Source organism: Heptranchias perlo, chromosome 1 (assembly GCF_035084215.1).
Source record: "Heptranchias perlo isolate sHepPer1 chromosome 1, sHepPer1.hap1, whole genome shotgun sequence".
In the NCBI taxonomy this organism is placed as follows: Eukaryota; Metazoa; Chordata; class Chondrichthyes; order Hexanchiformes; family Hexanchidae; genus Heptranchias; species Heptranchias perlo.
Window position 1 is genome coordinate 22,325,922 of NC_090325.1, and position 13,892 is coordinate 22,339,813.

A 13,892-nucleotide genomic window follows, 5' to 3' on the forward strand; every position below is an offset into this window, starting at 1 on the left:
TATGAATTAGTACTGGCTTGCTGGCACAAACTGGGTGCAAGGGACAATCCCTGCGCCGAAACAAGTAGGCCCGAGGCACACTCGATACTGGGCCTCGGGCCTCATTTAAATTAGGCCAGCGAGCTGCTCGTCCCCAGGTAGCTCGCCGGCAAAACGGATTTAAATTTCGGGCCCCTGCATCAGTGGCAGCGGCCCTCAGGTATATCCTGGGAGGGGACCGACAACCCTCTTCAGGACTGCTGTGGAGCTGGGAGAAGCACTCCTGCTCCCCCTGACAACACATTCAGATAAGTATCTTTTTTTAAAAACGTAACTTTTAGGTAGCGGCCTCCAAAAGGTAGCTTTAAGGCCGCATATAGATTTGGTTATTCGAAACGCAGCAGGCCCGGCGCCAGATGCGTTTAGGGCAGCCCAATTTTAGGAAGGGATATGCAAAGGGCATAACACCTGTTTCAGGCACGGTATATACTTCAGCCTTTACCAAAATGGCGGGGGGATGCACTTCCAGCTGTAAAACGTGCGTGGCATCAACAAATTTCTAGGCCTGTGATTTATACGTCGTTCGGCTTTTAAAGGCATTAAAAATTACCTCGTGAAAAAAGTGAATATAACTCTTACAATTCAATAACACTTTTGGAAATAATTTCATGCTAATTTCATGCTAATTTCATCAGTCCAAGGTTGCACCTTGGACTGATGACGAGTCCCATCCAAAAGGTTGACCTAGCTTTCTCTTTCAGATGCTGACTGGCCTGCTGTATATTTGTATTTTCTGTTTTCATATCAAATAGGAAGTTTTCCAGCTTACAAATACAAGTATATTTGCTCTCAAATTTTCTGAAATATAATATAGTAATATAATATATCCATCACAGGCAAATACTGTACTGTTTCCTCCATGTAAGTAACTGCAAGACCAATAAATTTAGCTAGATTCAGTCATTTCTGGGAAAAAGTACAATTAATCACCATTTTAAGATTCATTCCTAAAAAGGCAGTAATTCCAACAAAATGTTCTATAGATTGAAGCATTTTAAAATATCAAATTTAAAAGCCAAGAACAAAAATGGCAATTAAACAATGAGTTTTATTTCTTAAATATCTACAGCCAATATTTTGGAAACCATTCAAAATCAAAAGTCACAAACAGTACTGACTTCCCTTGGAACTCTGCAGAAAATGCATTTTATCTGATATTTGGTGCAAAACAAAATAAATAAGTATAAACAGGTCTCCCTCAGTAATGCGACAATGCTGAAAAGAATGCAGATTACAATTTACTAATAGCACTCTTTTTATAAAAACTGGTTAACATAGCTACTCAAAAATATACACCCCACAGCTGAAAGGTTAGAATTTTATATATAGCGATTTCAGATGTTTAACCTACATGCCACACAGTTCCTGCACAAAGCCTCTCTGTTATACCCACGTTTTGAATTATACAAGCCAATAACTTCCATGTAACTTGTATAAAAGTACATGACAATATTACAAAAGGGAATGGACACAAATTCACAGAATTGTGGCAGCACATAGTTAATCAGGAATTTCACAAGCAGCTTTTATTCCTAGATGATTCAGTCAAACCTAATATAGAATTCAAGATTTCATCATGGTGTTTGTGACAAACTGTTTTCTTCCCACAATTATGGTTTTCTGAGTTATGTTCTATTAATCCTGCAACACTAATTTTAAACTATCCACACTGGCCTGTAAGCAGTTACTGTATAGATGAAGTGCACTATTTATAACAATATATCTAGGATTCAATTCCCAGCAGAAATTGTTGCTCAAGCTCGTTTACCAATACATGTAACGAACTGGCAGTTCTCAGCAGGGTTATTTGGTGCAGTGTTTCGCCCAGAGAAACCTAATCTGAAGGACAGACAGATACTGTGCTAGGCCACAAGTCAGCAAAAGCAACAGAGGATTTGGAGAATCCTTCAGCTCACTACACTAGAAGAGAATAGATAATAGATGAAGACCTATTCTCAGAACCTGGAGAGGAAGAAGTAATCACTCACTGCCTTACTAATAAATACGGCAAAAAAAAGCACTTCATCGTAGATAGATTGCAACAGCAAAAATGAAACATTTGCAACACAAAATATGTTTAACTGACAATCAAAATCAAAAATATGTAGTTTGCAACTTTATTTTTGTTTAAATAAGTGAATGACTATTAGGCCACAGTTTCAGGAATAGCCCTAGAGTCCGGCTTAAGGTTGATTAGAGAGTTGCTGGCTTGTGCCAGTTCCACTATCGAAACTCGCCCTTGCTGCCTGATAAACTGAGCCACAGCTGCAAGTTCTTCTTCAGTAATGTAGATGAATTTTCCACGATCATCTAGTACACCTGGAAGAAAATTAACTTTCAGAAATTATGAACATTATTCATGGGTTACTTCATAATAAAATAAACAGGTTTTTCAATACTCTATACTGCCAGTAATTTACTTGGAGAAAAAAAAAACAGCAGAGAGAATTCTTTTTCTTATATAAAAAGAAAAGCTTTCCTGTTGATAATTGCATTGTCACGACTAAAATGGTCCTGGTTTAGCCATTTACAAAAATGCATAATTCAGGAGGTGCAACTTAAAGAACTCATTGATAATTTTTTTTTAATACGACCAGTTGCATACCTGTCAGAGTTCCTTCAGCAATCAATTCTTGGAGTCTGTTAATAGCATCCTTAAAAGAAATTAAAAATCATTAATCTGAAAATAAGGAATCAAAGTACTGAACCACATTCTAAAATAACCTGACAATTCAGCACTTGCTAAAATGAAGACGGTTTTGTGCAGAAGCCCAGACTTTTGAGTGTCGGCAAACAATTCAAGGAATCACAGCTGAGCCCAATCCTGCCCTTACCCATCATCTATGGAGAAGTACGTTTCAGCAGGGATCACTAGATAGTGATTGGGAACAGGAAACCTAGCTGATTTATCCCCCCATCCTAGCCCAAGGACACCCCCCCCGCTTCTCCCTCACCTATTACTGCCAGCTCCAATTAGTTAACTCAGAGCAGATCAGGGATTAAATATGGTATTTTCCTGATCTCGATTAATAACTACCTAATCAAGCAGCACAGATTTTCACTAATCTTCAGGGGATCTCAGTAGGTTTTTGTAACACTGAAATGGCAAGTCTACTAGATAATTATGGGAAATCAGAACTGAAATACTGAAGAACACTATCCGCCCCTTACAGTAATACCCCGGGGACTACAGAATAAAATTACATCTGTAGTTACTGAATGTGCAAATTCAAGAACAAGAATAGAACCATTTATTGAAGTAAGCCTTCAGAACATTGCTCTTTACACATAGTGCCAGTAATCTAGAATTAGGGGTCTTAGTCTCAAGATAAGGGGTCGGCCATTTAGGACCGAAATGAGGAGGAATTTCTTCACTCAGAGGGTTGTGAATCTTTGGAATTCTCTACCCCAGAGGCTGAGATTGATGACTATTTGGACACTATGGGAATCAAAGGATATGGGGATAGGGCAGGAAAGTGGAGTTGAGGTAGAAGATCAGCAGGCTCGAGGGCCATATGGCCTACTCCTGCTCCTATTTCTTATGCTCTTATACCAAATTCTAACAAGAGGATTAGATTAAATGCAGATGCAAATGGATGGGGAAATATTTTTCCCCCTCTTTCTTAAAGTTACCATTCATTCATTTGTAATTCATGGGAGTTTGCTTTGGGCAAACTTATGACTGCATCATACAACATCTGACTACATTAACAACAATGTTTGCAGTTCAACCTCTGTGGTTGTAAAGAATTTTGGGGTATTCTGAGGGCATAATAAGGCTCTATATAAATGCAAGTTTTTTTCCTTTTTCTCACCACACAAAGGGCTCTTTTTTGATCCAGCCTACCTGTGTTCTCAAGCCAAAATGGGAGGCAAGATCTTCCAAAAGAACAACCTTTGTACTCTAGAAAAATAAAGATAAAATAGTAGTTGCCCAGGGCCCTTGACAGCATTACAATAATCAGAATCCCAAAGATTAAAAAGCACATGTACTGAAATGACCATGAAAAAAATGCTACAGTGTTTAATCAAAATTGTAACTTTACAAATGTTAGCCCCAAGTTGCTGATGCTGAACAAAACTCCCATCTGCTGTCAATGTATCAACAAATACTTGATGATAAAGTCCCATGCTGGCTAAAATTGAAAAACCATTGGTTGTCAAAGTAAAATTTGGAACATAAGTTAGAATTATTGTTAACTTTCTACAACAATAATTTGTATTTATATAGCGCCTTTAACGTAGTAAGACGTTCCAAGGAGCTTTACAGGAGCGTTATCAGACAAAATTTGACAGCGAGCCACATAGAGATATTAGGACAGGTGACCAAAAGCTTGGTCAAAGAGGTAGGTTTTAAGGAGGAGAGAGAGGTAGAGAGGGAATTCTAGAGCTTAGGGCCTAGGCAACTGAAGGCAAGTTAGAAAAGGTGTTATTAACCATATTTTGCTCATAGAATTTATTTTGTTCTCACAAATTAGTCCATAGAAGTTATATGTCAAAAGTGTTATCCAACTGTTTGAACAAGCAGCACCTGATATCATTGCTTTATTTTGGTTCAGCTGTCAGATTTATAAGACTGATCTGCAATGCTGACTATACCCACATTCCACAGAGGTAAACACTAATCACCTTTAACAGGAAAGATTACCAAGAGAAATTGAAAATCGTGAAGAAAGGGTAGAAGGACAAAGGGATCTCGGGGTACAGATACACAAATCACTAAGTAGCAACGCAGGTTAATAAGCCCATTAAAAAAAGGCACATTAAGCACTGGGGTTCATTTCTAGAGGGATAGGATTGAAAAGCAGAGAAGTTATGTTAAACTTGTGTAGAACCTTGGTTAGACCACACTTGTGCAGTACTGTGCACAGTTCTGGTCTCCATATTATAGAAAGGATATAGAGGCATTGGAGAAGGTGCAAAAAAGATTGACAAGGATGATACCATAACTGAGAGGATATACTTAACAGGAAAGGCTGAATAGGCTGAGCTCTTTTCTCTAGAAAAGAGATGGCTGAGAGATCATAAATATAAAATAGTCGCTAATAGATCCAATAGGGAATTCAGGAGAAACCTCTTTACCCAAGAGTGGTAAGAATGTGGAATGTGCTACCACAAGGAGTGGTTGAGGCAAATAGCATAAATGCATTTAAGGGGAAGCTAGATAGGCACATGACGGAGTAAGAAACAGAAGGGTATACTGATAGCGTTAGATGAAGTAGGGAGGGAGGAGGCTCATGTAGAGTATAAACACCGGCACAGACCAGTTGGGCCGAAAGGCCTGTTTTTGTACTGTATTTTCCATGTAATTCGATGCAAGATATGCTCAGATGTGGAGATTCACTCAACCCAAATAAGACCGAAGAAATGCTGAAGGATGGAGCAGCCAAGCTGGAGAACTGACTACTATGGACTGAGGAAAAAAAACTGTGCAACCAGCCCATGGAATTCAGTTCTCATAGCCGGGAGCTGCCAAAATCTATCTTCTGTTCCTCTCCAGAGATGTGGGGGAAAGAGTGAGAATGAGTCAAAATGCATGGTGAATCCACCTTCAGAAAACCTGATTAGAGAGAGGCTGCCTTTTCGACATTGTAAAACATTAATTCTGCATAAAATTAAAAAAATTCTTCACACCTACCTCACAGTTATATTTACACTCGCTCGGAAATGGCTAAATATGTCCAAGAAGGTTTATGTGGATTTACGTCAGGCAATAACTATCCATAAAGCATTTGGGATATACCCTTAACTTAATTTTATAAAAAGCTTTTATCCATAACCAGGAAGTAAATGAAAAGTCTTTACTACAAATTCTTTAAAAATTGATAGCTTCACGACCCCAAATTGCTCAGTATTTAGTTTAAACAAAAACACACCACATATGTTCGCTATATTACAATATTTGTCACAGTCCATCATTCATCAACATTTGGAATCCAATATCAACACTACAATCTTGATTGTTATTTGATAATTACTCTTTGTTTGGTGAAGCTTATTAATGCTTCAAACTGCAGATTGCATCTAAATAGTGTGTAAATTATATTCAACAGCCTATTAACACAGATTTGGAAAAATCACTGCAGGAGTATCAGCAAACAGGACAAGTATTTTTTAAAAATATACGCTCATTAAAGTGAGGGATGTTGGTGCTGAGAAACGGAGAACTTTTCATTTCTGGCACCCAGGGTCAGCATCAAGTAGTCCCAGGTCAAGTAGAGCACAGCTATATAGAGAACAAAGCTCTCTCTGATCTGCTCAAACAACTTGCCTCAGCCCCAACCTCAGAAGAGCATCCCCTTACTGTACCTTTCCCCCATTTCCCACACCAACCATGCTCGTCTGAGTGGCATTGCCAGTTGGTGCCAAATTAGGGCCAGTTTTGTACTACAAGAGATTGTACAAAATAGACAACCCAGGAGAATTTCATTCCTGGGTTGGATTTGAACCCAGGTCCCAGAGGGGAAGACCAGTGTCTAACTCACTGTTTGAGGTCAAGGATTTTAATTAATATATCTCTGTGCAGTAGTCCAGCGGTTTGGTCAAAGATTACATTTGCTTTTTATCTGGTGTGTTCAACAAGTAACTAACTATATATTCTTGTACAGAACAAATGATACTGCACTTCATTTTGCCTAGAGCAGTGTTTGGTTTGCTGCATCAATTAATTTTGCACACTACCTGTAGCCCTTAGCTCTAGTGAAGTTTTCAGAAAGGTCAACACACAATGTGGTTTTAAATATTCTCTCATGAATAATTGACAATAATCATTACTGCGTTGAGTAGACAAGAACTCCATACACTGTAACAAGCACCATAAGGGTTTTGAACTGGTAGGGAGGATCTGTCAGCAACAATACAAGTAATGAGGTTATCACCAGTGCACCACACTGTAATGTTCTGGAGAAAATGACTAATAGCTCCAACATTACATCATAGACCACAATGGTCTTTCCTCACTTTCATAAGAAACTGTAATTCCATCATTTCTTACCAAGTAATGTAGATATAGAATGTCTTCCTACCTACATACAATTGTCTCTTTGAAGATACACTCCTACCTACTTCACAGTGATCTATGCACTAGCATTATTCATACATCTGTCTCTTTTTAATCATTTTAGACATTTTAAGCGTGCTGGCATTTTTCATACACAAATTTACGTCTTGCTACTCATCGTTACAAAAGTAATTACTACATCTTATTAGTTAGTGATCATTGTAAGGAAACATCAGGGTGAAGAATAATAATTTGTTTGACAATGAAGACAATAGTACCATTTATAGGGCTGCCACCATTAACCTAGTCCAAATCTAGATGGGAACAATGTCAAAAAAAATTGTGTGAACGCTTGAAACTGGTACTCTCACACATCTGCTAATCTGAAATGGATCTGCTCGCTCATGCGTGCTGCGTTTTATTTTAATGCAGTCTTTTATTATCCAATTTTCAATAACCAAAATGACTGGGTGGCCACCACCAAAACCAGAATGTCGAGTTCAAAATCAGATGGGTGTCTGCCTTTTCTGCTTCCCAAGTACATAGAGGCTCATGTCCTAGAGTTACCCATTCAGTGCAGCTCACTAGTCATTGGAGACAAGTTTCAAAGGCACTGCTGGGCTGCTAAATTGATCCACCTATAGAATCATAGAACGATACAGCACAGGAGGCCAATCGGCCCATCGTGTCTCTGGTGACTCTTTGAAAGAGACATCAATTATTTTAACTCCCCTGCTCTTTCCCCATAGCCCAGAAAATTTTTCCAATTCTCTTTTGAAAGTTATTATTGAATCTGCTTCCACCACCCTTTCAGGCAGTGTAGTCCAGGTCATAACAACTCACTGTAAAATGTTTTTCCCCTCATGTCGCCTCTGGTTCTTTTGCCAATTATCTTAAACAGGTACTAAATAAACATATGGAGGTGAACACAGGGTATTTCTGAGTATTTTGGAATGTCAAAGTACCATAATGCCAAATGTAGTAGCATCCACCACTGCCTGCAGATTGATTCATAAACCACTTCCATACATCCGAGCAGGATAGCTAAAACAACATTTATGCACAATTAGCCACATCATAATTTTTCACTCTTGTTTTGCGGTTTCCCTCTTGCCTACTCACTAGCTGCATAAATCACTAAGAAAGTGGAGGTGTTCAACTACTTCCCTGAAAGATAGGGTGTATTTGAATAATCAGAACATTTAAATCATATTGTATTGCTGGAGGGCCCAGCGTTGGGGGGGTGCTGATAAACGTCCGGCTTCAGGAATAGTACATTTGTTTTTAACAACTGACATAAAATACATTATAATTGCAACCAAGTTCCTTTCAGAAACAAATATGATTTTTCAAAAGTAAATTTGCCACGGGCAGTCCAATAGCATTGTTAAGCAGGGATGCCATTAAGAAAGGTGAGGAATTTAGCTTTGGGGAGAAGGTGAGAGACAGTTAATCTATACCAGCCATGCAATCTCAAATGCTGAAGACCTAGGAGCAAGTCACCCAACTCCTTTGTTGATCATGGCTTTCGGACAGGGAAAGAAATTATACAGATTTTTTTTAAAACTTATTCTTATTAGGAACATTTATCAATACTGTTATTTGATCTAAAAGGGATAAGCAGTAAAAATCCTCTCAACAGAAAATTCTCTGAAATGAGGAGTAACCTGGACTGGAGGAGATTTCGATGGGTAGTTGACTGAGGTTTCCCATTGAATGCTGCATGTCTCCTGGTCCAAAGGCTAGGGGGTTACAGAGACAACTTACAGACAAGGCACAATTAAGCCGTATTAATCTATTTCACCACTCATTTCAAACAAACAATTTGTAGTCATAGCGGAAATTCATAAGTAGGTTGCTTAACAGCATGCCTTCCTAAGCCTCAATTTTTAAAATACATCTATTTAAGCAATGGTGCATGCAGACGCGCACACATACTTTCACATTTACACACACGTATCTGTAAAAAATGTGTTTGTGGATAATTTAACACTAAACTTCAATCAGGCTACAAAATTGCATTCTGGAAAATAGTATTTTTTTCCGGAAAAAGAAATGATGTAAAGACATATTCTTAAAAGTAGAGTAACAGTGGCCCTGATATTCACGGGAGGCGGGGAGAGAGTGTAGGGAAGACTTATGGTGGCCAGGAAGCCTGGAAATACGGGGAACGCGGAAGATATAGAATCATAGAAATTTACGGCAGAGAAGGAGGCCATTAGGCCCATCACGTCCACACTGGCCAATAAAAAGCTATCCAGCCTAATCCCACGTTCCAGCTCTTGGTCCGTAGCCTTGTAGGTTACGGCACTTCAAGTGCATATTCAAATACTTTTTAAATGCGATGAGGATTTCTGCCTCTACCGCCCTTTCAGGCAGTATAAAGACCCCCACCACACTCTGGGTGAAAAAATTTCTCCTCAACTCCCCTCTAATCCTTCTACCAACTACTTTAAATCCATGCCCCCTGGTTATTGACCTCTCTGCTAAGGGAAATAGGTCCTTCCTATCCACTCTATCTAGGCCCCTCATAATTTTATATACCTCAATTAAATCTCCCCTCAGTCTCCTCTGTTCCAAAGAAAACAACCCCAGCCTATCCAATTTTTCCTCATAGCTAAATTTCTCCAGTCTTGGTAACATCCTCATAAATCTCATCTGTACCCTCTCTAGTGCAATCACATATGTTCTGGAATGTGGAGACTAGAACTGTATGCAGTATTCTAGCTGTGATTCAACTAATGTTTTATACAGTTCTAGCATAACCTCCCTGTTCTTATACTCTATGCCTCGGCTAATAAAGGAAAGTATCCCGTATGCCTTCTTAGCCACCTTATCTACCGGTCCTGCTACCTTCAGGGATCTATGGACATGCACTCCAAGGTCCCTCTACACCTCTCAGTGTCCTCCCATTTATTGTGTATTCCCTTGCCTAGTTTGCCTTCCCCAATGCATTGCCTCACACTTCTCCAGATTAAATTCCATTTGCCACTTTTCTGCCCACCTGACCAGTCCATCGATATCTTCCTGCAGTCTACAGCTTTCTTCCTCACTCTCAACCACACGGCCAATTTTTGTACCATGTGCAAACTTCTTAATCATGCCCCCTACATTGAAATCTAAATCATTGATACATACCACAAAAAGCAAAGGACCTAGTACTGAGCCCTGCGGAACCCCTCTGGAAACAGCCTTCCAATCACAAAAACACAGTCAGCCATTATCCTTTGCTTCCTGCCGCTGAGCCAATTTTGGTTCCAACTTGCCACTTTCCCTTGGATCCCATAGGCTTTTACTTTTCTGACCAGTCTGCCATGTGGGACCTTGTCAAAAGCCTTGCTAAAATCCATGTAGACTACATCAAACACGCTACCCTCATCGACCCTCCTTGTTACCTCCTCAAAAAATTCAGTTAGTCAGACACGGCCTTCCCTTAACAAATCCTTGCTAACTGTCCTTGATTCATCCGTGCCTTTCTAAATGTCAATTAATACTGTCACTCAGAATTTTTTCCAATAATTTGCCCACCACCAAGGTTAGGCTGACTGGCCTGTAATTACTAGGTCTACCCCTTTCTCGCTTTTTAAACAACGGTACAATGTTAGCAGTCCTTCAGTACCACGCCTATAGCTAGAGAGGATGGGAAAATGATGGTCAGAGCCTCTGCTATTTTCTCCTTGCTTCTCTTAACAGCCTGGGATATATTTCATCTGGGCCTGGCGATTTATCCACTTTCACAGTTGCTAAACTCCTCAATATTTCCTCTCTCACTATGTTTATCCCATCCAATATTTCACACTGCTCCTCCTTAACTATAATACATAGAGTCATAGAGTTATACAGCACGGATAGAGGCCCTTCGGCCCATCGTGTCCGCGCCGGCCATCAGCCCTGTCTACTCTAATCCCATATTCCAGCATTTGGTCCGTAGCCTTGTATGCTATGGCATTTCAAGTGCTCATCCAAATGCTTCTTGAATGTTGTGAGGGTTCCTGCCTCCACAACCCTTTCAGGCAGTGAGTTCCAGACTCCAACCACCCTCTGGGTGAAAAAGTTCTTTCTCAAATCCCCTCTAAACCTCCCGCCTTTTACCTTGAATCTATGTCCCCTTGTTATAGAACCCTCAACAAAGGGAAAAAGCTCCTTAGTATCCATCCTATCTGTGCCCCTCATAATTTTGTACACCTCAATCATGTCCCCCCTCAGCCTCCTCTGCTCCAAGGAAAACAAACCCAATCTTCCCAGTCTCTCTTCATAGCTGAAGCGCTCCAGCCCTGGTAACATCCTGGTGAATCTCCTCTGCACCCTCTCCAAAGCGATCACATCCTTCCTGTAGTGTGGCGACCAGAACTGCACACAGTACTCCAGCTGTGGCCTAACCAGTGTTTTATACAGCTCCATCATAACCTCCTTGCTCTTATATTCTATGCCTCGGCTAATAAAGGCAAGTATCCCATATGCCTTCTTTACCACCTTATCTACCTGTTCCGCCGCCTTCAGGGATCTGTGAACTTGCACACCAAGATCCCTCTGACCCTCTGTCTTGCCTAGGGTCCTCCCATTCATTGTGTATTCCCTTGCCTTGTTAGTCCCTCCAAAGTGCATCACCTCGCACTTTTCCGGGTTAAATTCCATTTGCCACTGTTCCGCCCATCTGACCAACCCATCTATATCGTCCTGCAGACTGAGGCTATCCTCCTCGCTATTTAACACCCTACCAATTTTTGTATCATCAGCGAACTTACTGATCATACCTTTTACGTCTGAAATATGTTGCAAGTACGAGTTTCTACTCTCCCCTCCTCAACAATGAATTGAAAACAGCTAACTTAAAAAAACTAAACTAAGATGCAAACCTTTTCAAATTAGAAGTAAATACAGCTCATGCAAAAGAGGATTTAAGGTTTAATCCATCTCACTACATCTCTCCCTACCTTCAAAAATCTCAATATCCATTTCTTCTACCAAATCTTTGGGTCATCTCCCCATTTTTCTCTAACTCCTGCCCATTATCCATTTATCCTCTCTGTGAAGCATCTAGGAATGTTTTGTACATTAGTGGGGCTATATAAGTGCAAGTGGTTGTGGTTATTGTTGTTGCAACCTTTAGAGAAAGCAAAAAAATGTGCAATTCTCTTCTGGTATGAATCTACGGTCAGAAACAAACCAAAAGCTTTTCCATTAGGTAGAGATAAAACGAAGAAAAAAACACAAGAAGTAATTTTAACCCAGCCCTCCCGGCAGGAAACTGACGGGTTTAGCAGCACCTTTCTACTTTTTATTGAAGTCACTGTAAAGAAAAATATCAGGCACAATGTAAAACAGGCAGCTGATCTGATCCCATCATTTTTCTGCCATGAGGGTTAGGGTAAAACTACCCCCACAGATTATAGAAATCTGAAATGAAAATGCCGGAAATGCACAGCAGGTCAACATCTGAAAGAGAAAGATAGGCCAATATTTTGGGTATGATCTGAAACATTAGCCGTTCTTTCTCTTTCAGATGCTGATTGGCGTGTTGTCCTTTTTTATGAAGTGACGTGTTATAGACTCGCTACCAGAGAAATTGACTTGCCTGAATGTATCTCATAAGAACATAAGAGATAGGAGCAGGAGTAGGCCATTTGGCCCTTTGAGCCTGCTCCGCCATTCAATGAGATCATGGCTGATCTGATTTTGGCCTCACTCCACTTTCCCCATATCCTTTGACTCCCTTGCTGATTAAAAATTTGTCTAACTCAGCCTTGAATATATTCAATGGCTCAGCCTTCATCGATCTTTGGGGCAAAGAATTCCAAAGTTTCACAGCCCTCAAAAGAAATTTCTCCTCATCTCCGTCTTAAATGGGCGACCCCTTATTCTGAAACTATGCCCCCTAGTTCTAGATTCCCCTATAAGGGGAAACATCCCCTCAGCATTTGCCCTGTCAAGCCCCCTCAGAACCTTATACATTTCAATAAGATCTCCTCTCATTCTTCTAAACTCCAGTGAGCATAGACCTAACCTGCTCAATCTTTCCTCATAAGAATATCCTTCCATACCCGTAATCAACCAAGTGAACCTTCTCTGAACCGCCTCCAATGCAAGTATATCCTTCCTTAAATAAGGGCACCAAAACTGTACACAGTACTCTAAGTGTGGTCTCACCAATACCATGTAGAGTTGTAGCAAGACTTCCCTACTTTTATACTCCATCCCCCTTGAAATAAAGGCCAATATTGCATTTGCCTTCCCAATTACCTGCTGCACCTGTATGCTAACTTTTTGTGTTTCATGTACAAGTACACCCAAATCCCTCTGTACCGCAGCTTTCTGTAGTCTTTCTCCATTTATAATATTTGCATTGGAGGCGGTTCAGAGAAGGTTCACTTGGTTGATTCCAGGTATGAAAGGATATTCTTATGAGGAAAGATTGAGCAGGTTGGGTCTATGCTCACTGGAGTTTAGAAGAATGAGAGGAGATCTTATTGAAACGTATAAGGTTCTGAGCTTTTTTATTCTTCCTACCAAAGTGGATGACTTCACATTTTCCCACATTATACTCCATCTGCCAAATTTTTGCCCACTCGCTTAGCCTGTCAATATTCCTTTGCAGACACTTTGGGCCCAATATTAGGAGGGTGGCAGGTTGGCAGCAGGGGAGTCGGGGTGCTCCGCACGCAATCGCAGCCTAATTGAAGCCAGTTACGTTTGTTTCCGGGTTTCGCGCTGGAAAGCTGCGCAGCGGGCGGACTGCGCATGCGCAGCATGGGCTGTCAGCTGGTGGAGCCCTATTTAAAGGGGCAGTCCTCCACTGACTAATGCTGCAGAAAATAGGAAAAATTACAGCATGGAGCAGCCCAGGGGGAAGGCT

General features: G+C 40.4%; 1 protein-coding gene across 1 annotated transcript in view; it reads right to left on the reverse strand.

Annotated features, from left to right (window-relative positions):
• Window positions 1-1,067: 1,067 nt before the first annotated feature.
• LOC137320473 (DDRGK domain-containing protein 1) overlaps window positions 1,068-13,892 on the reverse strand; it is an 88,863-nt gene continuing 76,038 nt past the window's right edge. The window contains exons 7-9 of the mRNA XM_067982172.1: window positions 3,887-3,943; window positions 2,645-2,693; window positions 1,068-2,358 (exon numbers count right to left, since the gene is read on the reverse strand). Of these exons, the coding sequence (XP_067838273.1) occupies window positions 2,186-2,358; window positions 2,645-2,693; window positions 3,887-3,943 (279 nt within the window). The 3' untranslated portion in view covers window positions 1,068-2,185. The remainder of the gene's footprint in view (window positions 2,359-2,644; window positions 2,694-3,886; window positions 3,944-13,892) is intronic.